The sequence below is a fragment of the Malaclemys terrapin genome, chromosome 1 (genome assembly GCF_027887155.1).
Source record: "Malaclemys terrapin pileata isolate rMalTer1 chromosome 1, rMalTer1.hap1, whole genome shotgun sequence".
Taxonomy (NCBI): domain Eukaryota; kingdom Metazoa; phylum Chordata; order Testudines; family Emydidae; genus Malaclemys; species Malaclemys terrapin.
This window is the reverse complement of record NC_071505.1, coordinates 160,327,956-160,353,383: the sequence shown is the minus strand read 5'-3', so window position 1 is coordinate 160,353,383 and position 25,428 is coordinate 160,327,956. Positions and strand designations below refer to the sequence as shown.

The window sequence follows — 25,428 nt, the reverse complement described above, 5'->3', positions numbered from 1 at the left end:
CTGGAAATGTTGGTGGATACCTAATTATGGTGCCCAGTTATATTCACTGTCAAAGTTCTTTTGGCTATGATTTTTTTTTTTTTTTTTTTGAAAGACATAGTAGCCCTGTCCCTGACGGTGGACATTTTAATGGGCAGCCCCGGTGTGCATTTGTGGGGCAAAGTGGGAAGGCAGATAAATTGGAATGGCTTCTGAGATCCACTAGCCTGTGTGCTTGGCTACATGGAAAAGACAAAGTCCAGTATTTCTTGGCAGAGAGATCGTGTGGAACAATACGTTATTAAATACGTGTATTTCATCACTCTCCCTACTGTACTGTTCTCCACAAAAATCCCAAGGTGTATCACTTGTGATTGTGCCACTGCCATATGGTCATTGATCAAACAGAGGACCCTCAATAAAACTACCTACTAAGTCAGTCCTCTCACTGCGACAGGGAAGTTGATATATTTCCCCTGTTCCCCACAAACTCCCCAAGTCCTTGAACCCTTTGGGATTTCCTCATCGTGGCCCTGCTCCTAGCATCCTTCCCCATACCTCCAGGAACATCAGGCCCCAAGCATGCTACTATCCTATTTCCATGCAGCAGTGATTCTGGCAACACCAAACTGGCATACATGTGAAGTGCTGAGCATCCTGCTAACCATGAGGAGTCCAATGCATGGTGTCAAGAGTGTGGCAGCTTGTCTCACCACAAAATGGTGATGTAGTTGTACTTAACACTTTGCTTCCAGGGCTGGGATTATGGCTGTTGAGTTGTGTTGTCAGGGATGTGTGTGAGCAATGTAAATCTAGCTGAAGGTGTGAACTTTTAGCAGTAGTAGCTGAAAATGCAAAATTCCATTGAGTGGAGAGGCAGAAATAGAGGAACAGTAGAGACAATTTAGAAAAGGTGACTTTGGTCTTTGGTGTATGAATTTAAACCAAGAAGGCTAAGTGCAGAAATGCACGAGTTTATGCATGCCTTTTAGCAAAGTAGTGGTATTTTGGAAATTGCTGAGGCCTGTAACTGGGAGGCAACCCTTGGCATGCATGCCAGAAGGTGTCATACAAAGTCATATGACTTTTTACCTGGATAGACTCTCTTCTCCTTCTGTTCTTTGCTGTTTTGCATGTTGTGCCCATGAACAGCAGCATGCACTTGACAAAAGTATTGTAACTTTCAGTTGGCTCTGCTCACATCCAGAGCCGTTGTGGAAGGGCTGGCAACCTGGTATGAGAGATTAGTGAGAGAAAGGCAACCAAGAGAAAGAGAGGTGAAATCAGAGCGTACTTATGAGTAGAGATCAATGCAGAAATACCAGTATGTGTGGTGGTGGTAAAATGTGTGAAACAAGAACAAAAACCTTGCTAATGCCTTCCTTAGTCCAGATGTGGATAAGGAACATATATATTTCTGGAATTGGGAGTTACAGTAATTGGAACCTTGAATGAGTAGTTATAGCTTTCAAAATTTGTAGCAAAGAGAGTGTTAAGCAGTCTACAGACTAGGCTAAAACGAGCACTTAAAATTTGAAGTTATTGGGTTTATATTATATCTACCTCTCCATTCCTTTTCCCTCTTTTTGTGTCTCAATTCAGTGGCGTGGTTTACACCAGTAGAAAATATTCTCATCATACTCTGCATGGTCTTGGCTATTTTGTTTTATTGGATTCAGTTAGCCGTTACTGGTAAGTATTAAATTTTGTTTAAATTCTTTACAAATGCTGAATGTTAGTGCTAATATCATTTTCATAAATGAAGCAGGGGGGTAAAATGGAGTAACAGAAAATGGAATGTAGTGTTTTTAAAAAATCAGATGGAAAGTAGAAGCCAGATTGGGTAGCACTTTAGAAGAAGAAGGTTAAGGGGTGACTTGATTATAGTCTAGAAGTACCTCTTAGGGGAACAAATATTTAATAATGGGCTATTCAGTCTAGTTTTAAATTATGTTGGGGAAGTTCTAAGGCCTGTTATACAGTAGGTCAGGCCAGATGATCACAGTGGTCCCTTCTGGCCTTGGAATTTACAAATCTATGAGATGTCCAAGGTCACACAGGAAGTCTGTGTCTAAGCAGAGAATCGAATGCAGGTTTTCCATGTCCTTGGCTAGCATCCTAATCACCTGAACAACCAGTTCATAATGCAATTAAAAAAAAAAGGAAAAAGACATGAAGACTAAGCATATCTAATTGAAATGGCAAAAGGGTTTTATGGAACTGATCCAGCTTGCAGTGAAATCAATGAAAGTTGACTTGTGCCCTGTGGTAGGCAGGAGATAAATTAATCTAGGAATTTATCTAGGATACTGATCTCAAGTTTTATTGCTGTCAGTACAGGGAAAACTGGAAAGATGTACAACATTAAGGTGCCATTCTTCAAGGGATCCTTTTTCTGACCATGGTCATAATTTAAAAGCTGTGTATTCTTGTGAATGATACTTCATTTCTAAACAAATTATCTCTCTGACTTTCCTTTTCCCTTAGTATCAAAATTTGAAACTAGACTTCTGAAGATCGGCTTATTTATTGCAGGAGTTGTCATCACAATTTCTGCTGTTGTTGGTTTTAGTCTTTTAATTTCAGGTAAGTGTAATAATTATTTGTCGTCTAACGTATTAGTGGCCAGAACTGATAAGCATACGGAAGGTTGATTTCATTGGGAAATGCGTGTTGTTAGCACCTCTGAAAATCAGGCCAGTAGTTTACTCTTCTGTGTTTTAGTTGGTAGAATACTGAATTTCTGTGCACTATCCAGGGTGGATAAAAATCAATGATTTAAAAAAAAAAAAATCGGATTTTTTTTTAATTTAAATCAAATGTTTTTGATAAAATGCTTTTTGAGGAAAAAACAATTTAAAGATAGTTTTAATTAAGATACATTATTGCTCAAAGATATCTCATCATGGAATAGGGATGATAAATTCTAATTCTATAATATGAGACAACGTATTCATGTAATGTTTAAGAAAAGTTTTGTAAATGAGTTCCAATAGTTCATGGATTAGGGACCCAATTTTATGGGATTCCGTATAGATTATTTAGGTTAATCTTTCTGTCTACCCAATGGGACTCAGTGCTCAGTCTAGAAGATACCATTAGGGGGGAGGGATAGCTCAGTGGTTTGAGCATTGGCCTGCTAAACCCAGGGTTGTGAGTTCAATCCTTGAGGAGGCCACGTAGGGATCTGGGGCAAAATCAGTACTTGGGCCTGCTAGTGAAGGCAGGGGGCTGGAGTCGATGACCTTTCAAGGTCCCTTCCAGTTCTAGGAGATGGGGTATCTCCATTAATTTATTTATTTAATTTATCAGATACTGCTTAGTTTTGCAGTTCTCAAACTGTGGATTTGTGTCTCCAGAGATAACATGCTTGTTAACGGCAAAAATGTTTTTAAATAAATAAATACTATATAGAGGTGAGAAATAACAGACCTCAACCCTATTGTCCCTCTGCAAATTTGTCTACACAGAGTCAATCCCTTACCTCTAAAAGTGCAAAGTTTCAAAAAGTTCACTGAATAGAAGATTGTTGGGGGCAGAATAGCTCTGGACAAGGAGAAGAAGTCTGGAGATAAATATGAGAAGGGAGGAACAGGCAATAGAAACAAAAGTGAAACTGTTTGAACAGCATATTCCAGAAGCCTTGAGGTCTTTCAGTGTGTAGCCTTCATTGATTTGAGATCTACCATACCATTCTGTTACTAGAAGGGAAAACCTATAATGGCAGCAGGCCGTAAAAGAGACCCAATTTGGGAATATTTTAATGAAGTTCCTCTACCTGTGAGTAAGACAGGCATACGTGCAAAATGCAAACAGTGCAACAAAGAAATGCAGGGCCTGGTAGCCCGAATGAAACAACATCATGAGAAGTGTTCCTTCTCAGAGGAACCTGTGTTGAAAATGATGAAAGGAACATGTCTGAACATGCAGGATCTTCAGGTTAGTAAGCTTTTTTATTTCATACTTCTTAAGGACTGACTGTCTTCCTTCTGGACTCTTCTTGAATTCTCATGTTTGAGCAAAAAATATAGTTGTTACTATATGGTAACATCATTTTAGATGCAGTTGTGATAAAAAATAAATAGCTGAAATAGGCAGATCTTCCTTTTACAATTTCACCTTTAAAGTAGTACTGAGTGTCAGTAAATGAACAATATGGTAATAATTAAATAACTGCATTGATAGTGTTTGTCACCTCATGTATGTCACATAGCCACAGTATATCACTTGTAGCAAAAAGAAAAAAAATCTCCATCATCCAGAAACAACCATAGATAAGTTTGTGATAAGAACCAGCAGATTACAAAAAAAGGTAATTGATGAAAAAATTGCCCGGTTTGTTTATGCAACAAACTCTCCTTTCTGTATGATTGAGAACCGCACTTCATTAACATGGTTCAGTCATTAAGACCAGGATACAGTCCACCCAATAGAGCAGATGTTGCAGGCAAATTGCTGGATAAAGTGTCTGAAAGAGAAATTGAGCAGTGTGCAAAAGATCTAGAGGGTAAAATTGTTAACCTGAGTCTTGATGGGTGCAGCAATGTCCACAATGATCCTGTTGTATGTGCTTGTGTGACAACAGAAGAAGGGAATGTCTTCCTTACAGAAAGAATTGATACATCAGGAAATGCGCACACACAGCAGAATACTTACAAATAGCAGCAGTAAAAGCTATAACAAACTGAAAAAAAATTCAAGTGTCTAGTATGCAGCTTGGTCACAGACAATGCTACAAATGTATCCAAGATGAGAAGAAATGATTTAGAAGAGAGTGAAGAGAGTCCCAAGCGAATAACAAATGGTTGCAGTGCTCATTTGATGCACCTCTTAGCCAAAGACTTCAGTGTTCCAGAAATAAAAGCTAATGTTGTTGAAATTCCAAAATACTTCCGTAACAACCACTTTGCAGCAGCTGCTCTGAAAAAAGTGGGAGGAACCAAGCTAACTCTCCCACAAGACGTGCGATGGAACTCAGTAGTGGACTGTTTTGAGCACTATATCAAGAACTGGCATAATCTGATGATAGTGAACAAAATCATGAAAAAATAGATGGCACTGTCACAGCCAAAGTTCTCAACATTGGGCTTAAGAGAAATGTTGAACACATGCTGAGTATCCTGAAGCCTATTTCTGTAGCCTTCAAAATGCAGGGAAATAGCTGTTTTATTGCTGATGCGGTTAAAATTTGGAAGGAACTGAGTGAGATCTTAAAAAGAGAAATATGCAATGATAGAATTAAATTACAAGCATTAAAAAAACGAATGGGACAGGCACTAGCTCCAGCTCATTTTCTTGCAAATATTCTCAGTACTCGCTACCAGGGTCAGACCTTAACTGCTGAAGACGAGGGGTTGGCTGTGACATGGGCATCCAGCAATCATCCCTCCATAATGTCAACTATAATAAACTTCAGAGCTAAGCGTGAACCATTCAAGATATATATATGTCTGCTGATGATGTTTTAAAGAAAATCGCACCAGTGAACTGGTGGAAGTCACTGAAGTACTTGGATTCGGAGACTGTTGAAGTGATAATCACACTTTCAACAGCAGTAGCTTCTTTTGCTGGTGTAGAAAAAATATTTTCTTCCTTTGGACTAAATCATTCCAAATTGAGAAATCGTTTGGGACCTGAAAAAGCAGGAAAGCTTGTTTTTTCTTTTCCAGATTATGAACAAACAGGAAAATGAAGGTGAAGATGACTGAGTTAGCTGCAGAAGTCAATATTTTAAGTTTCTCATGTTGACTTGGCTGACATAGTCGATTTAATTTTTTTTTTAATATTTCATTTAACTATTTTAAACAATTTTAACAAAAACAAACCTGATTTTAAAATCTTGACTGTTTAACTAAATTCAAAAATTTATATGCTTGTTTGTTAAAATATTATATGTTTGCTGTTGAAAAAAAAAATCCAGAATACCTAACGTCGTTGTTTTAGTTAAATAAAACAATTTAAATGTCTGTCTGGTGATGTTCTCCTCCTAATACAGCATGGCAAGAAAATCCTCCAAATATTAATGATTAATCTGTTGAATTGGAGACAGTTCACCTCCCAATGACTTCATAAATATCTGCTTCAATTACCTTTGGTAAATGAAATAACCAAATAATCATTCATTTTCTGATATAACTGTAAAACTAATCTGAAAAGTTTGAAAATAAATCACGGTTTAAAAATGTATAGTGTGTACCTTCTAAAAATGAAACCTACATCTATCTCTGAATTGTGAAGAATAGGTATTAAGGTTATAACAACCAACAAGAATGCACTTTTATGTAGAAATCCATGCGTAAATCGAGTCTTCCTGACTAGTGATTTAAATCCATTTGATTTAAATCAAATCCACCCTGGCACCATCAGTAAAAACGGTTAAAGGGAAGATGGGTAATTTGTGATGAGAAGGTAGGAGGAGTTGAAATTTCTTGATAGAATCAATGTTTCTACATAGGTTGATCAGTAAAGGGGAGCCATAACAATAGTTGTGAAAAGGTGGACTCGCTAGAGGCATTCCCCTAGGAATTTCATATAGAGTCAGTGATCTGAAAGAGAGATCACTTGCTCAACAATGTTTTACCAATTTTCCTTTTCCAGTACAGCTAAAATTACTTGAAATAGAGGATCATAAATTAAAGTTGCATACCACAAAGGAGCCTTCTTACCTTCTGTTTCAAAGTTTGTTTTTTTTACTGAGAAAATTTAAACATACGCTTGCTTATCTTTCCAAATGTCTTATAGAACCATAGAAATTTAGGGCTTGAAGGAACCTCGAGAGGTCATCTAGTCTAGCCCCCTGGGTTGAGGCAGGACCAAGTAAACCTAGACTATCCCTGACAGGTATTTCCCTCACCTGTTCTTAAAACCTCCAGTGATGGGGATTCCACAACCTCCCTTTGAAGCCCTAATCCAGTTCTTAACTATCCTTATAGTTAGAAAGCTTTTCCTAATATCCAACCCAAATCTCCCTTGCTGCAAATTAAAGTGATTAGTTCTTTTCCTACTTTCAGTGGACATGGAGAACAATTGATCACTGTCCTCTTTATAACAGCCCTTAACATATTTGAAGACTGGTATTGGGCCCCCCTATAGTCATCTTTTCTCACGACAGAATTTGCCCAGTTCTTTTAACCTCTCCTCGTATGTCAGGCTTTCTAAACCTTTTATAATTTTTGTGGCCCTCCTCTGGACTCTCTCTAGTTTGTCCGTATCTTTGTTAAAGTATGCCACCCCAGAACAGGACACAGTACTCCAGCTAAGGCATCACCAGTGACAAATAGAGCTGGACAATTGCCCCTCCCCTATCTTACATACGACTCTCCTGTTAATATTATCCGAGAATATTAGCCTTTTTGCAACTGCATCACATTTTTGGCTCATGTTTAATTTGTGATCCACTATAAGCCGCCAATTCCTTTTCAGCAGTACTACTGCTTAGCCAGTTATTTCCCCTTTTGTAGTTGTCCATTTAATTTTTTCTTCCTAAATGTAGTACTTTGCACTTGTCTTTATTGAATTTCATCTTGTTGATTTCAGACCAATTCTCCAATTCATCAAGGTCATTTTGAATTCTAATACTGTCCTCCAAAGTACTAGCAACCCCTTCCAGCTTAGTATCCTCCACAAATTTTACAAGCATATTCTCTAACTCCACTACCCATGTCGTTAATGAAAATATAAAATAGTACCGGACCCAGGACAAACCTCTGTGAGGACCCACTAGATATATACACCCAGTTTGACAGTGAACCATTGATAATTACTCTTTGATTCAGGGTAGATTGGGTTTTAAATCACCAAGTGGAAACTCTCAATTTAAATAATTGATTTTAATCAGTTTTTCCATTTGTCCTTCAGTTATTTTCTAAAGAAAGGTACATTCTCATTAGTTTGTATAGCCATTAAACATATTGATTTACAACTAAACAGAGTCTTTGCACAGAATAGATTTGGTTCCTCTTTTTGCTGCATAGGGTATGCTATACCAATATACATTTATTTAAGAAGTTATATAGCTTACTATTTACAGATACTCAAAATGTACAATTAATAAAGAATGTTAGAAAATGGTGAATGATATATTGCTTATTTACTAGATAATTAACTTTTTCTTCATGATTTGTGACAAGCTGCATTAGGATGGTAACTGAAATTTAATTAAACACAAAACAGCATATAAAATTACTTTTATTAAATAAAGCAACCTTAAATGTTTTGGATACATGAACTTATTTTATCAAAACATGTTTCACATTTACAACTAAATAATTTATTAAAGGAACGAAGAGATTAACAGTAATCAGTGAATTAAACTGATTATTTCAGGTCAACCTGGAAAAATTTTGGAATATGCCCAAGTGACTGAAGCTTAAGTTCCTACTTGCCTAAGTCTCTTGAAAATGACAGTAGTTTCCTAAGTTACTGTGACTGTCCTTCAAACTTTTAGAACTAATAGACCTCATCCACTCTCTCCTCATTTTTGAATTGAGAATACTGGCAAGAAAATGAGGTGGAGTAAGTGCTTGATCCATCCACTTCTTTACTGCCTGAAATTTAAGTTTGTTGCTGAGTATTTCTTTTTTCCGTGTCTCTTGACTTTCCAAATGTCAACAGCATTAGCAATACAGCAGCTATCTTTCTGCAGTTCGTCCAAGGCTACAGAACTAGCATATCTTCTACATTTCTCTTCAGTCAGATTAGTCAACATAGGACTAAAGGATAGCTGCTGTGAAAAGCTATGCACTTGACACTTGAATTTTTGTTCAGTTTGTTATAGCTTTTGCTGCTGCTACTTTTACTTTTAAGTATTCTTAATACTTTTAAGTATTCTGGGGTACCAGTTGTTTCTATAAGGTTGACAACCCCATCTTTTGTTGCCACACAAGCATAAATTATTGGCTCTTCCTATATGAAGACCCAGATTAAAGAATTTCTTGTCAATGTTTTTTGCACGCTGCTCAGTTTCCTTCTCGTACACTGTATCCAGCAACCTTTCAGTAATGTCTGCTCTGCCGAGTGGAGCCTTCATCTTAATATTGAAGCATGTCATTGAAAAGTTTATTCCGAACAAGATGAAAGGGAGAATTTGTTGCATAAATGAACTGAGCAGTCTATGGGGTCTTGATGGACTAGCTGGTCCTGATTACAAACTCATCCATGATTTTACTGGATGATGAAGAGAAGGTGTTGTTGTTGTTGTTGTTGGTTTTTTTTAATATAGGTAATTTATTGTCTGATGTATGTTCAGTTGCAGCACTGCTGGTGCTACCAGCAGATGGCTCTGACGTTGTAGACATTCAGATGATGGATGTTCTTAACTCCTTATGTATAAGTGAATCCTGAAATAAAATGGTAAAAAAAAGTTACTCTCACTCACTATTATTCAGTGCCTTGCTTTAAAAAAAAATAAAATAAAATAATTGTAAATGAAAGATTCTTCCTATTGCAGCTGTTTGTCCCACTGTTTAAATGATACAGTTTATTCTAAACCCAGTTGTATAGTGAAAATAAATGATAAGGATTATCTACATCTATTTAAATGCTTATCTCAAACATGCCAGACAGCTTGAAAAAAAAATTTAATGTTAAAATTAATAAATGCCTAATAAAACTACTTTTAAACAGAAAATCTTCACCTACTATATTTGATTATATTGAGCAATAAAAAATCATTTCAGAAGTGCAGCGGTAACAGTAAAAATTTAATTGATAAATACTCCCACAACTAATATGTCAATTATATTTTAAACACAAACGTTTTGAAATTCATAAGTAATCCACCCAAAACACAAACTTATGACCGCAATCTAAGTTATCGTTCACTAGCATAGTAAGATCTCATAGGCAGTCCATAGACTAGTGCAAAAATAAGTTTACTAACCACGTGATCCTGATTGTTCAGACATGTCTACATAATCATCTTCAAAGTCTTTGCTTTCTGAGGATTATTTTTCATAATGTTTCATTCTGGCAACCGGGCCTTACATCTTCTCGTTGTATTGTTTGCATTTGGCACATGTTCAGGTTTTTCTTTTATCCAGAGGTACAGGAATTTCTTGGAAATATTCCCAAATAGGGCCTTCTTTATGACCTGCATGCATGGCAGTTTTTGCTCCAGTTACCAGGTGTTGAAATCAACAATGGAGGCTGCACTCTAAAGAATGTTCTCTCTTCTTCCCCCAATGTCGTGCTTCTGCACCCGTGTTGCTCCTTTCTGGTTGCACACTCTGCTCCTTCTCCCTTGTTACAGAACTTCCCAGAAAAACAAAAGAACTAACAACAATCCAAGACTTCTGCTTGTGTAACTCGTATGGCGTTTGCACTGTAGTATTCGATTTGGTTGGAGACCGAGAGAGAGGCAGTTGAGAAATTAATGGATTTCTGTTTGTTTGTATTGCTGTCTGTGCACACATACAGAGAGACAGAGCAAGGCAATTTACTTGAAGTGCCCAAAACTATCCAGAAGCAAGGGCTAGTAGTTACAGAGTAGATCAGTGTTATTCCATGAGCTGCAGAGTAAGTTTCCTTGGAGGGTGGAGTCAAAATGTTTATAATTTAAGAATTGAGCCAATCAGAACTCCCATTAAAGTCAATGATAGCACTCCTATTGACTTTAGTTGTGTAAGTTCAGGCTATTAGTGTGTCTTTCCCCTTAATGTAAAAGCAGACTCCATATTTATCATGAGAGAAGAATGCCAAAATCTGAGTACGACTATGTAGATCCTGGAGGAAAAAAATTGCTTGTATAACTTCCATAGCTACAAAGTACTGACTTAAGCCTGGATTTTGCAAACATTGATACATGTGACTAAAGTTATTTATTAAAGTCAAGGGTGATTGTCACAGAAGACTACTTGTCTGATTAAAGTTATACATTATGGATAAGTGGTTTCTGGATTGAGTCCTTAGCTGCATAATCCGATAGAATCAGCTCAGCTTCCAAAAAATCCGAAGGAAATATGAAATATTGGATAAGTATATTTCTAATTCTTTAAACATACTGTAGATGTTTCTCTTAGTTTGAAAGTTTCTTTTTATTTTTAAACTGCAAAAAGAAAATCAATTTCATATGTAGATTAAAAGACTTACCGTATATACTCGTTCATAAGCCGATTTTTTTTTAGTAAAAAAGAGAAGCACCAGAGAAGGGGGTCAGCTTATGAACGAGTATAGAGAGGAAGAGATGGGATACAGCCCCTCCCCCCAACAGAGGGAGCAAGGAGAGGCAGCACAGCCAGAAGGGAAGAGGCGGGGCTAGAATTTCTCCGCTAATGGCCATGCTGCTCTCCCCCCAGCCTTTGAAGCAGCTGCAACTCTGGGGCTGGCAGGCTGTAGCTGTGCTACTCGGCTCTGCCCCCCAGAGCAAGCTGTGGCCGCGCCGCCCGGCCCAGCCCGCTGGAACATGCTGCAGCTGCCCTGCCCAGCCTGCAGGAGCAGCTCAGCCAGGCCAGAGACATCCTCCCCAGATAAGGTGGGAAGGGATGGGATTGGGAGTGTGTGGGGGTCCTGGTCTGGGGTGGGGTCATGTGGGGGGTGGTCACAGGGGTTACTCCACTGACCCCCAGCTTCTCCCCCACCCCAAAAAATTTCCCCACCAGTTGCTGTCCTGGCCTGCCAGGGTAAGCAGCTGGCGCGCCGGGACACTTTGTTTACTTAGGTTTACCTCTGTGCCTGCGGACACTCGAGGTAAACAAACCATCTCAGCCCACTAGCGGCTTATCCTCATGGCCTGGGAGCCAAAGTTTGCTGAGCCCTGAATTATAGGGTCGGCTTATGAATGGGTCATAAATTTTTTTCCATTTTTACTTATCCATCTTGGGGGGGGGTTGGCTTATAAACTAACCGGCTTATGATCGAGTGTATACGGTAATTAAAGGGCTTTTTAACTCCTGTTCCATGCTCACCCAGAATTCCAATTGATGTCAGTGGGACTTCTGAATGCAGAGCAGCTGCAGGATTGAGTCCAAAGACATATAAAAATCTGTTAAAATGTGTTTAAGTGGTATAGATTGTATAGTGTTAAGTATTATTATTTACTGGATTTTGTTTTTTAAAAAAGTAAATCTAGTAAACATAAAAGCAACACTTATGTTTGGGTTTATTGATTCTTGATAATGATGCCATTTGAAATGTATACTCTCTTTCTATTTTGATTTCTTAATGGGTAATTCCGAGTTCATAAGAGGTTGCTTGCTTAAATTTCATCCTTGGAGTTCAGTTTTTATAAACTGGGGCTCAAAAAGTAGTTTAATCTTTGTCCATATTTGCAGACCTCTGTTTAACATGCAAATCTGCACAAAGCAATATCAAAACATGTTAATATCAGTATCCAACATAATGGATCAGATCCTGAGCTGTTGTAAATTGATGAAGCTGAGGATCTGGCCCCATATGTGGTAATATATATGGAACTGGCTTAGAAGAGATTCTCTCTCCTCCTCTTAGGATACTAACCCATAAACTGGTCTGGTCCAGTACTTGACTGGGCTGAGCCACAAACTTTACCAGAATAGAACAATGTCTTTAATCTAAGTGAAGTTCAGTAGGATCTGTGTGTGGAGTGCTCAGAAACCTTAGTGAACCTCGCTACCAAGAGCATCCACCAGCATAGAAGGAAGAATCCGGAGACAAGATAGTACACCTCTACCCCGATATAACGCTGTCCTCGGGAGCCAAAAAATCTTACCGCGTTATAGGTGAAACCGCATTATATCAAACTTGCTTTGATCTGCCAGAGTGCGCAGCCCCGTCCCCCCGGAGCACTGCTTTACCGCATTAGATCCGAATTCGTGTTTTATCGGGTCGCGTTGAAAGAAGAGAGTACAAAATCTTCACCAAGGTTTGATTTGTTATATAATTACTGGGTGTTTATTTAAAATGTATTACTCCATTTGGATTTGCTCCAGGGCAGCCTTATTTGCAGAGCTCCAAATTGCGGAAGGGGAGAATTAGGCCAAAAACTGATTTCCTCCTCCTGTCCCACTGCTTAAAGAGATCAAAGGTCAGGAAGTGAGTTGCAGACCTTGCATGGGATTTCCAGATCCCTAAAAGTGTGAGGATCCCAAGAGGTTATTGCTTTGCATGTGCTTAATGTCAGCCATGATTTTCTGTTTTACTAATTTGTACAACTCTTTACAGATGACTTTAAGCCAGAGAATCAAATTGGACTTGGTTTAATTGTACTCCCTGCTGTGATTTTAGTGCCATGTCAGTACTTTCTGCTTCAGATAGGTGAGGATTCATTTATTTACTGTCTCATTAAAAGCTTCTCAATCTACTATTAGAAACAATTTTTTTTTTTTTACTATAACATGATGTTTGTCATTCATAAATAGGCACGGTGACAGTGTGCTGGGGTCCTGGTCTTCCTAATGTCCTGTGAACAAGGGGATAGTCTGAGATCATCTGGTTTAAGTGCTGAAGAAAAGAACTGAATTGGCTGCTTGGGAGATGTAGCTGGGGGTAGAATGTCTTTGGGTAGCTCAGATTCCTCATCCAGGGTCATAGGATTGGATTGAATTACAACCTGGGGGGATTTTTTGTTTAGTTTTCCACTTACGTTGTTTCCTTTTTATTGTGTACCTCATCCTTTAAGGGAAAGCCCTACCTCTTTGGCTCAGGATTTCTTTAGTCATCACACAAGCTGGCCAGGACTAGGATTCAGAAGATCCTGGTTCCTAGTCCAGTTTGGGTCACAAACCTCACATGTTTTCTTTTGTTGTCCTTTCAAAAGCTACAGTAGAATATTTGTTTTTTTTCCCCCCAGTTTATGAGAATAATCTATCATTTGCAATTGGTGTGGTAATTCTGGAATCACTTGGTTATTTGATTGCTGTCATTGGATTTGGTCTGTGCATTACAGGTAAGCATTATACCTTCTTTTAAAAGAAAATATACTTAATTTTAGCAATTTGGTGTAACAATGAGTCTCTTGCACAAAATACTTTTTTGTATCTGTTCTTTTTACCTTTGTCTATACCTAGTGGGAACAGTTTACTTGCACATTAACACTGGAATATTTTGTAAAATGGCTTTTCTGCTTCATGATTTAGCAATAGAATTGTTATAAATGTATTCTAGGACTGCTGTGTTACTACTGTTGTATCTGGTGAAGGAAAAATAGCCTAAAGGCATTATGTTACATATTATAGTTTCACTAGTATGACTATCCAGCATGGCTGCATCCTGCAAGCAGTTGCCTAAAAAAAGGATTGCTTTAATTTACTACTTATTTTGCAACACTGCATACCCTAGAGAGTCACCTACAACCAGCATTGACCCTCATTACTGTGTTGTTTTGATTGTCCCACAATCTTAAAAAGAACACACACGTGCACAGACAGGGCCGGCTCCAGGCACCAGCCGAGCAAGCTCGTGCTTGGGGTGGAAGATTGTACGAGGCAGCATTCGGCCCAATCCTAGGGTGGCATGGCCGTTTGGTTTTGTTTTGGTTTTTTTTTTTTTTTTTTTTGTTCCGCTCTGGCCGCCCTGTAGTGGGCAGCGGTGCGGAGGAAGGGAGCGCCCTGCAGCAAGCCCGTCAGGGCAGCCCGCGTCCTTCCCTCCCAGCCGACCGCGGCACGGAGCCCTCCCGGCAGGCAGCTCGGTGGTTAGGGCCGCTGACAGCACCCCACTGAAGCCCTGGCCACCCCCTTCTCTCTCTCCCCCCACTCTCTCCCCCGCTAGCCGGTGCACCAGCGCAGGGAGTCCCCCTGCACCCTGCTCCGGCCACTCTGCAAGGTGTTTTTTTTTTTTTTGCTTGGGGCGGCAAAAAAGCCAGAGCCGGCCCTGTGCACAGAGGCAGAATCCATATCTGATGTTTAAATGAATAAATCAGTAGCGTACATTGTCAAACCTTTGCTTTTGCTGTGTAGGTTTTAACTGTATTGTTGAGGCAAATGAATCACAGGAGCTTCAGCAAGAACGCGAATTCATTAAACAGTAAACTCAGAAGAATGCTTGCATTGTACTGATTAACGTTTGGCTTTTATTTTCTAGTAGGCCAGCAAAAAATTGAAGCTTTTTTCTTCAAGAGTAAAACACAGAGCAAAGTAATCTCAGAAGAAAGAGAGGGCAAATTTAGGGCTGGCCAACCTTGGCAGTGTGTTTGGGAATCCGCAGATATCTGATTTTTATCAGCAGACCATTTTTGCGGCTCCCAGATCAGATGCAGATACAAATTTTGTATCTGTGCACGGCTCTACTAATCGTAGAACACTGAACTGTGTTCATACAGAATACTGTCTCTTGTAGATGTCTTGAAGTGACTTATCCTAGAAAGCATAAATGTGAATTTGACTTGAGAGAATTATGCCTCTGTTCTACTAAATGCACCATGTTAAGAAACAGTTTCAAAAACTTTTCTTGAAAATGGTGTCAAGTAGCATTGCTGTTTTGGCCAGTGTGAACAGGGTGTAACTATTTTTAAATGGTGGCTGGGGGTTGAGAAGAAAAGTTATGGAGAGTTTTCAATAACTGATCTTCTTTAAAAAGGAAAAAATATACCATCTCTGCACTGGCCTCAAAAACTGTTTACAAATAGCTTCAAGAATTTGTTTTCAAAAAGTATGTTAACTTGGATTTTTTTTAATTGCCTAATTTTAAAAAAAATCCTGCTTCTGATAGAGCATCCTTTAAATACTATCTTGACTTTAAAAATATCACAAACAAAAAGCTCCTTTGAGAAAAATAAGGATTTTCTGTTGCTTTGTTTTTCAAAGGGTCTTTTAGCAAAGGAAAAACTGACTATAGAGGTGAAAGAGTCAATCTGACTATACACTATGATCCTATCTTGCCAACACTTACACAAATACATGAAGTTAAGCATGTAAGTGTTTGCAGAATCATGGCCTAAATGCTTTCAAATGCAACAATTAAATAAACTGATAACTTTTTTGCTAATCTTTTTCATTTATCGTAATCTTAGGTGGTGGTTTTATTATAGTAGGAGCAACATTTTCAAACAGAAGTGATATTTTCCCAAATTGATGGTGTCCCTTTCACAGTACCCATTTACAGCATAAGACAGCATAATTTGTGTATATTTCTGAATGTTATGTTCAACATCTTTTTTAAAAATTCAACATTTAAATATTTCAGTAGAAATTAGAGACCTTGAGTCTAAGCCTATGCCTAGCTTTGAGCAGATGAGTAGCCCTACTGAAGTCAAACTTAAATTCTTTTCTTAATTGGGGCTGGGGCGAGTGGGCATTTTGGTGGGGGATTAGGTTAGATTTTAACTGCCAAGTTCTCCTCTCAGCTCTATTGATGTGAATTTGGGGAATATTTTTGAGCCACTCCAGATTTAGACTTGTGTAATGGAGAGCAGAATTTGGCCCAAAACGTTTGCTATGTACTTAATTATGTCTCTCACCAAAATTATTTTTCATTGTATTAAATTTGCGCAGTATTGCAAATAGGGAGTAGAAGTTCTAATCTAAAGGAGAAAAACACTGAATAATTAAAAATGCCCTTAGAATGCAACAGATTACTATAATTGTATATGTTAAATAACATTTCAAAAATTACAAGGATTTTTTTTTTGCATATTGTTAAAATAGGTAAATTAGGCTATTGTCCCTTACTAGTTGAAAATGAACGCTCATGCTATAAACAGAAAAAATTCAGTGAGAAATTACATCTTATATGTTCCTTTACCTGCTTAAAATAGAATAATATAAATGTTTAATTTGTTTTCAACAGCATGCCGTCCAAAAAATGGTGCTGTTGTGATTGCTGGCTTAGCCATTATGGCTCTTATTGCTCTTGTTGGCCTAATTTATGCGATTCTTTCGGGTAAGTAGCACCTCATATTTTTTATTACATTTTTTCTGGTGTTTTAATCTGAATGTTCAGAAGAACTGTTCCCTGAATTCACTTTTTTTGTAGGTGAATATAATTGTATTTAAAAATAGCATGCGATCTGATAAGTTACGTTGTTTTAAAAAAATACAGGTCTCTCAATTCCAGACACCAGTTTCCTTTTCTCCACTGATCTATGACCTATTCCCCTCCCTCATGTGAACCTTCCTCCCCAAAAACCCTTTTTCTTGAGGAGTGGGGAGAACATCTGGTAGATATTTTGTGAAGGGAACTCCTGGAGTAAGCAATGTGGCCCACTTATGCTTTTTCAAAGCTAAACTTCTGGGAAAGTTTCTGGCCAGCAAGATAACTCTAGAATTGGTTTTACTAACATAGCCTGATTTGTATTTTTCTCATTGCATGAATTGGTCTCCTCGACCAGTACTGGTATCAGAATAAAGTAATCAGAAAAGTATATAATCTAATGATATGCTTTTGGAATATACAATAAATACCTGTAAAAAGCAAACTTCTTTAGGAAATAGACCCCAGGGGGTGACCAAAAAGTGAGTAGGTAAAATGATCCAGGCAGAGGGAAACTTAAATGCAGAAGGAAAATTGAGGTAGGTGGAAGGGACTAGTTTGGGAGAAAAACTTTTTTTATTCATGTGTATTAGATGTAGTTATGGGACAATTCTGCTTCTGGATATGTGCAGACTGGAAGTTGTGGGGCTCATATGTAATATGTTCTTTATTTTGTATGTGACTTGGTTTTTGGGATAAATACTGTATGGCTATATGTGATTATTGAAATGTTTATTATATTCAGATGGTAATTTAGTTTAATAGCAAGGCTGCTAGGAAACTAGCAGGAAGGCATCCCAGTGACTCTAGATAAACCACTTCCCCATAAGCAAGGTGGAAGTCATTAAGTGACATTGCTTGAGCTGTGAACTAGGAAGATACTACTTCCAGGCTCCAGCCAAAGTTACAAGACTTGTTTTGCTCAGGCTAGAAGCCAAAACGGTTCAAAAGGACACTAAACTGTTAAAAGTTATTCTCTAGAGGAGGAGGCAGTTGCCAGGCAGCTGTTTGTTGAGAGAAGACTGACAGAGACCGTCATTCTGCACAATGGTCTGAAGAAGCAAACATGCCTGGCCCATTAACATAGGGTTGTGGGGATTAGGGTAAAACAGAAAGACACATAGCCCCTTTGTTGTGTTAAAATTCTTGATTCTTATATTATACTGGTAAGATTAAACAATGGTTTGATCTGGTCACCTGCTAAGATTAAACAATGGTTTGATCTGGTCACCTGTATTAACCATTGGTCACAAGCTCTCAAAATGAAGACTTGCAGATGCTGAACTCCCTTGGACCTGTTGAGTTATCATGGTTCATACCCAAGGTACTCTACTCTGGACCTGGCCTAACAATAGGAGAATCAGAGAATTCCATCCCAGGAGGTGTAAAGGCATGGAGCTTGACACCTGAGGGGGTGAACTGAGAGAGACCAGAAGAGGCAACAGAGTAACCCTAACACAACTTCCGTTGATTTTGATGGGCACTGTGCATATCTCAGGGCAGAGTTTGGCTTTCGTGCAACATGCTAATGATCTAAACTATTTAGCTTCACTTTTGTGGTTTTTATATCACCAGATTATGCTGCTACAGTCTTATTAGATATGGTTTTGGAAGGTAGGGAGCAGATTTTATTACAGTGAAATCCCATTGCAAGATCAGTATTCATGTGATAGATTTTTTTATGTGGTGAGCTGGACAAACAAATAGCAAATGTATCATTGTTGAAACAATAGCTCCCAACACAAGAGTGCTATAGTAACAATAATAATGCTCTTGTGTAATGCTTTTCATTCATGATCTCAAAGTGCTTTAGCTGAATTAATACACGGAGCACATGTGCTAGGAACATTTATCCCCTCTTCAGAAGAGTGATGCAGTATTCTAGAATTTATAAATCGCACAAAGTAGTTTGGGATAACCAATGATGTGATTCCTTCTAACTGTTGTTGCTTTCCTCCAACTTTTGTCTTTTTCTTCAGTTAAATGTTGAATTCTTTTATGTAGCTAATAACGTGCTCATTTTTATGTTCTGTAATATTTTTAGGTTACAGCAAGAAAGAACAACCTCCAAGGGTAAGCTTAAAAATAATAAATTTGGGGTAATTAGGCTCAGTATCTCATTACCATACCTCATCTTTCACCACTAGTTTGAATTCAGACCAGACTGGTAGCAAGCAAAAGTCACTGCTATATGGTAGTTGTTCAGTAGTCTGTGTTAATCGAATTGGTGGGCTTAGTCCAGTTCCTGATTATCTACTTCCAGATATCTGTAATTGGTCCCCTTGCTGGCTAACTTATCTGACAGGCCAAGGATTTGAATGGAAACAGAGCTACCCTATCCAACTCGAGTTGGAAGGACCATTGGGTAGTCAGGCTGTGTCTAAGGAAGCTTGCTGTTCCACTGACCATGCTGCATATTTTGTGTGGCTGTATGGATACCTTCAGTTGACAGTGCACCCTTTGTTGACACTAATAGACGTGTAAACATTTAATAAACAAGATTTCAGTCTGTCTTTAATAAATTATTCCTCCACACACACTCCAATTATCTTTTCTTTGTTGCAGTCTCTTTCACACTGAAGGTCTAGCACTTTTTTGGCTTCCCAGCTACACAAATGCTATACCCTTTATAATTTTCTTTACAATACCCCTAATATTGAAGAGGCCATCTGAAAGCAGAGTGGCTGTTATCTTTAGGTCATGCAGAATAAGTGTATGTTTTTGAATCTTTCTAAGGAAAGTAATCCTCATTTTGCAGCCTGCCTTTTTTTTTTTTTTTTTTTTTTAAATATACTAGGTGCAATTGCTTCCTAAAATTGTGGTTACCCTGTTTTCCAAAGGGTAATCAAATGCAAACTGGCCCTTTTTACAACTGCAGAATCCGTATAATTTTGGATGTCTAATTACTGGATGGACTTGTGGCTAAGTGCCCCAACATTTGGCACTGGATGATTCCAAAGAGAGACAGATTGATTGTTTTGTGGGACAGTAAAGTACACAGGAGTCTAGAAGCCCAATGAAATTCTGGTCTGAAAATCAGGGTTAGGATTGCTTGCCTCCATCAAGAGAAATTCAGCACATATTGCTGTGGGTTAAAGGGGTTTATAAAAAGATGTGCAGTTGCCTTTAAAATTAAAAGTTTTTTTTAATTCTTTATAACCGAAGGGCTATGGTAACCTTGCACTCAGAGGCCTGTGATTTATTTTTATTAGGGGCACATCTCTAAAATAACTCTTGACACTTTCTTGAGGCCCAGGGGGAAAGGGTGTGTATTTGAGACTGTCAATCTTAATCAATTTCCTTTTAAAATCTATCAAGTTTCCTGTTTGTCCATATTACTTTGCTTCTGGTTAGTTCCCTACTAGATAAAATTTGGGATGTCTCCTGTAGAGCTATTAACTCGTACTTTTTAATCTTGGTGCTGTTTGCTTCCTGCGCCAGTGATCATATTGAGAAAAGTCGTTGCTGCTTCACTTACAAGTAGTGTGTCTCATTGTGTATCTCTTGCCACCTCTACACATTTCACTAGGAAAATGAGGTTCCTGATCTGGTTGGAGATAACATGACGAGAGTGCAATTATTTGTTTTTCATAGCCGTAGTTACTAATCTTCAGCTTCTTTCATTTTTGTAGAATCACTACTTACTGTATATGTCAATTAGAGTAATTTAACTGTGGCGAGCCAAAAATAGATGTGAAGGCTTTTTTTATATATATATAAATATTTTTAAATATTTTACAGAAAGCTGTAGAAGAACCACTTAATGGTAGGTGGTAACCAAAATCTTATATTTTTACTTAAGGGATTATACAAAGCCTTTTAGAGATGGGTCACAATTTTGGTTAGCACTGAGTGCTGTTGCTTTGGGTAAGGTGTCTCAAATTATCCAGCTCCCTGAGCCACTAAGAGTTTGATGTATCGATGTTGTGTGATGCCTGCAACTCTGGGCATAAGGGAGTGTTGTGTACTGTCTACACCTGCTAGCCATTGATAGCTGACTGCTTTAGAACAAAAGTAGCATCACAGTTGGAACAATATCCCTGTCTGCTTTGCAAAAAGGCCACGCCTTACTGAGGAAAAGGGATGCTCCTCCAGGAAGGCTGTTGTTGAGCCAGTCTTCTTTATGAGGTGCATTTAAGTGGGATAAGGGACTTTCACAGTGGGATAAGGCAAAATCTCACTCCTCTTCTCTGTGATCTCTTGGGTTTGGGAAGACCCATGGTGGTGGAGTAAAACAATATGGGAAGGAAACACTGTTAATGCCTGGTGTGGGGGATTTTTACAGTGGAAGAAGGGTGGCCCTGAAACCTGTCTTCCTTAGGCTGTTCAGAAATTCATTAATTGGCATACTGGGAAGTAGTGATATCTCAACACCTATTTTAAAACTAATCAGAATACGAATCATGTAACATTTCTAATTACTTGCTTGGCTAATTACTAATCCTCTGCTTGACTTTTAAAGATGCAAAAGGAGTGATGTTAGAATGATGGTGAGTCAAATGTTACCTGCTGCTGTAGATTTTGACCAGTTAATTAACGTTTACTCTGGGATTTTAAAATTAAAAATCACCTGTACCAAGGATGCTGCTAATATATGATGCAGCATAGGATACAGATCGCATGAAGGGTGCAATCTTTAAGTTATATTGCATTATACTGGAATGTTATAGGTGATCTGAAGACAGATGCATTTGTATCCTTTTTTTTTACTGCTTTATGATGTATGGTATAAAGAAGGATTGTGAAAGGTGTATAGGATTGTTTAAATATTGGATTATTTCTGCTATTTTTTATCTTGGAAATAGCATAAATGTCAAGTATTATAATCTTTGTTTAGCTGAAGTCTCCTTTGTAACAATCAGAGATACAAACTGCAACCTCTCTTACCTCTTACCAAAAGGGCTAGAGGTATCAAATCATGACAAAAAAGAGCTCCCCGCCCTCCCACCAGTTGTTAAGTGTGTGAATTAAATAGGTGTTAACAAAAAACACTTTCCAGTTGATCAGGTACCACTTTGTGATGTCATAAGCTTCCTAATACTCCTATCTTCTACAGAGTTTTCTAGTAAAAAGAGGGTAAACAAGAACTGAATTTATAATGTAAAAAACAAGCAGACTTCTTACTTTTTCCCCCTGGTTGTGAGGGAAAGGGTGTGTGTAGACCGTTGAGTCTCCTTTGTGGACTATAATGGGCCAAAAAGAGGGGAGACACTTAATGATTTTCCTCTCTTTTGCTGATTATATTTAAAGGGACATTGCCAAGTAGTGTGGGCCCAACTTTTAGACTTTGAAGATTTTTCTTTTTAAAAACAGAGTATTTTTTCAAGAGTATACAAAGTGAAATGAAAAACTACTTCTGATTTTAAGCATTCTCCTGTTTTGTTGGAAACCCAAATAATCACTTTTTAACAGGAAATTCTCAGGCTCGAACATGCAGATTATTCCTCTACTTAGAAATTATTATTTTTTTTTTTATCTGACAGTTGGTACAAAAACTTAATAGTATTTGGGGGGAATGCTATTGATTAAGTAACATTTCTATTTGTCAAATTTTTAAAAAAATTGTCTGCCTTTTGACCAATTATAATTTTTAAAAAATTAATATTTCACATTAAGATTTAATGGTGCATTTAATTTTCTGTTCACTGGTGTATTTATTTGAAAAACTAGATTTGAAATGGTTACAGTATTTAACTTAAATACTAAGCTAGTCTTGTGGCCATATATTTTATCTGCTTTGACTGGTATTGCTACAGTTCTCCCAATACATTAGTTGCACACTGATAGCTTAATGACTACACACTGGTGAATCTAGCACTTTACCCAGTGTGGTCATGGTAGCAATTTGAGAATGTTTGCAGAAGCTGTGTTACCATGTGAACTTGCTTGTAGAGTGACAAAATTGCTTTAATACAGGTAATAGCTTTTTTTGTTTTAGTTTTATGAGGTACACATTTTAGCAAAGAAGTTTTGAGCTAAGGCAACCACCAAACATTTTAAGAAATAAATGCACACCCCTACCAGAGGAGGATCTCCACAATTAAGTACTATCCTGAGTATATATGCTCAGACATTCCATAGTGTGTCTGCACTGTTTGACTTCGTCAAGTAGAGAATTCCCTTGGCTTTGTGGGTTCGTCACCCGTTTGTTATTGTTTTAATGGTCTGTGTTCTTATCTTACATGTAGACTACCTATTTTTCTCCTTATATTCCTCCTTCACGCTAGTATGTTATATTTCCTGCTCTCACGTACCACCCACATAAGTATTAGGAGACACTAACTCTACTTTCGCTGCCCCTGGAGACTGAGAAGGCCAGTTCAAGGAAACTGCCAGACCCTGGGCCTAGAGAGAACTCTAAATTATTAGATGAGGGTGGTTTCAACCAATTTTATCTTTGTGCAGAGCACAAATGGAACTAGAGGCAGCCAGTAAGATTATTGGCTGATGCTAATTTATTGATAATTTAATATTCCAACTTATAAGTAAGTACAATGTACTGCTGAATTTCTGTAACTCATGGCTAAGCTGTTCTGATTCATCCGAGTACACATAAGGACTGCTTTCTAAACCAATAGGAATGCATCGGCTCATATGAGACAATGAATAATTTTACCAGCATCCCTTAAAGCGATAAAATATGTTAGTCATTTGGTATAACTGAAATAAAGACTGGGGGGCAGAAGGCTCTTTCATAGGAAGTATCTGTACTCCTGCTTTGGAAATCAACACTTTCTTTTCCCTCAGCAATGATCTAACACGAGAGCAGACCATTATACAGTGTGAATTTCTGTCATCTACATTTTTTTAAATGTCAATAAGGTCAGACAGCAAAATGGGGTCAGTGCAACAACCTTTCACTTCTGAAGGCGAATTCTGCTTTGACAGACCATTTTAAATGAATTGTTCAATGTTTTCCTGGGCCCCCTTTTGTACAAATCAAAATTCTTCACTCCATATTTGTATAAGATACTGGGTGAAGACTTTTAAAAACACACAGGTTAGTTAGGCACCTTTAAAAAATCACCTCCTAGAGTAACTGGGGTTTTAAGGTCAAAACTGAAATACGGTCCCAAGCTGTGTTGAGCAATTATACAGTAGTTGTTTTTACTATACCAATACTATAGCCACCCATGCTTTTGAGTGAATTTGTCTACATTTTAGAAAAATTGTAAAGTTTGAATTTAGTTAGGCAGCACAAAGTGTAGGTGGTTGTGGGTGATGTTAATCAAAACAATCTTGAATAATAGTTTTGTTTTGTAATTTTCCAGCGAAACTAACTGGCGAGAGTGACAGAACCTGCTACAGAGGTGGTGATATGTGAAAAGAAATACATTTGTTTATACACCGTGGCCTTTGATGATGCACTAGTCAAAGAGAAGAAAATCAGGAACGTAGCTGTTTTGCACGTTTGGGGGGGGGGAAATGCTAAAATGATTTACATGTAATTTTATAGTCACAGCAGCGGTAGTTCCATTCAAGAGAGAGAGAGTTTTGTTGTTGTTTTTTTCCTGGAGTGTGTGGGGAGGGGGAGGGAGAGAGCAGAAAATGCACTATTTATCGACCATGCAATTTCTTTATAGTGTCACTATTAGTGTACCCTTTCCAAAAAACATCAGTCATCACTTTGAAACTGGGCCAGGTCAGTGACCAAATGATACTAGCACTATGCTACTTGGACAGACCTTTGTGATAATTTAAACAAATTGGTATTGCATGTTTCTCTCCTGACTCACCCTCTCTCCCCTCAAATATTAAAAAAAAAATCCACTGTCGCTACTATGAAGTTTAATATGATAAAGGTTGTAATTACATTTAGATTAGTGGGGTTTTGCGTGTGCATGGGCAAGATATGTTCATGCCTATATCGTATGAATAGGAAGTGGATGTTGTACAAATGTTACTCTTTCCACTTCCAGTGTATGTATTATAGAAAACAATGGCACTTACCACACTGAAAAAACCTGCATAAACAAAACCACGCCTTTTTTAATGATTACCCAAGTTCCCCCCATTCCCACATACTATAATAGTCTCCTTGTGTATATATAGTAGTTATGTGGTGTGCTTTGATTACTGATATTTTAGTCTGATGTTTTTTGTGCCTCTTGGTGTAGTCTTGATTAAATATTACTCACCCTGACTCAAATTCAGTGCTACGGTTGTTGGGCACAACCCATTGATTTCATTGTTGAAGGGTACCCTACAATGTTCATATGGTACAGTCTGTGGTACCGAAACCAGTCTCAGGCTTTCTCCTTTGCAAACTGGCATTTAAGAACCTCTTGATGCTTTCAGAAAACGGAGAATAATCAAAGTTAGCAGCAAATCTGCATTTTAAATCTGCCTCCTTATTACCAAGAATATATGCATAAAAATTAGTTAGTTCATGGGATCCTGCTGCTTATGCCTTAATTGAAATGGTCATCCTGACTTTGTGATATTGTCATTATATCATAAACAGAAGACTCTTTCAAACAGGGAATAAGTAAATTCAGCTTCTGAGCATATTCAAGTTTTACATATAAAAAATTTTTAAAACCTAATGAGAATAATTTCTTCATCTTG

General features: G+C 37.9%; 1 protein-coding gene across 3 annotated transcripts in view; it reads left to right on the top strand.

Annotated features, from left to right (window-relative positions):
• Positions 1-25,239, top strand: part of CD47 (CD47 molecule) — a 48,450-nt gene extending 23,211 nt beyond the window's left edge. The window contains exons 3-11 of one of the 3 annotated variants that reach the window (XM_054045458.1): positions 1,582-1,671; positions 2,467-2,565; positions 13,117-13,209; positions 13,745-13,840; positions 16,678-16,770; positions 18,905-18,933; positions 20,602-20,626; positions 21,323-21,350; positions 24,132-25,239. In XM_054045458.1, the coding sequence (XP_053901433.1) occupies positions 1,582-1,671; positions 2,467-2,565; positions 13,117-13,209; positions 13,745-13,840; positions 16,678-16,770; positions 18,905-18,933; positions 20,602-20,626; positions 21,323-21,348 (551 nt within the window). In that variant the 3' untranslated portion in view covers positions 21,349-21,350; positions 24,132-25,239. The remainder of the gene's footprint in view (positions 1-1,581; positions 1,672-2,466; positions 2,566-13,116; positions 13,210-13,744; positions 13,841-16,677; positions 16,771-18,904; positions 18,934-20,601; positions 20,627-21,322; positions 21,351-24,131) is intronic. The other 2 variants (XM_054045448.1, XM_054045465.1) reach the window with 2 other exon arrangements.
• Positions 25,240-25,428: the final 189 nt, after the last annotated feature.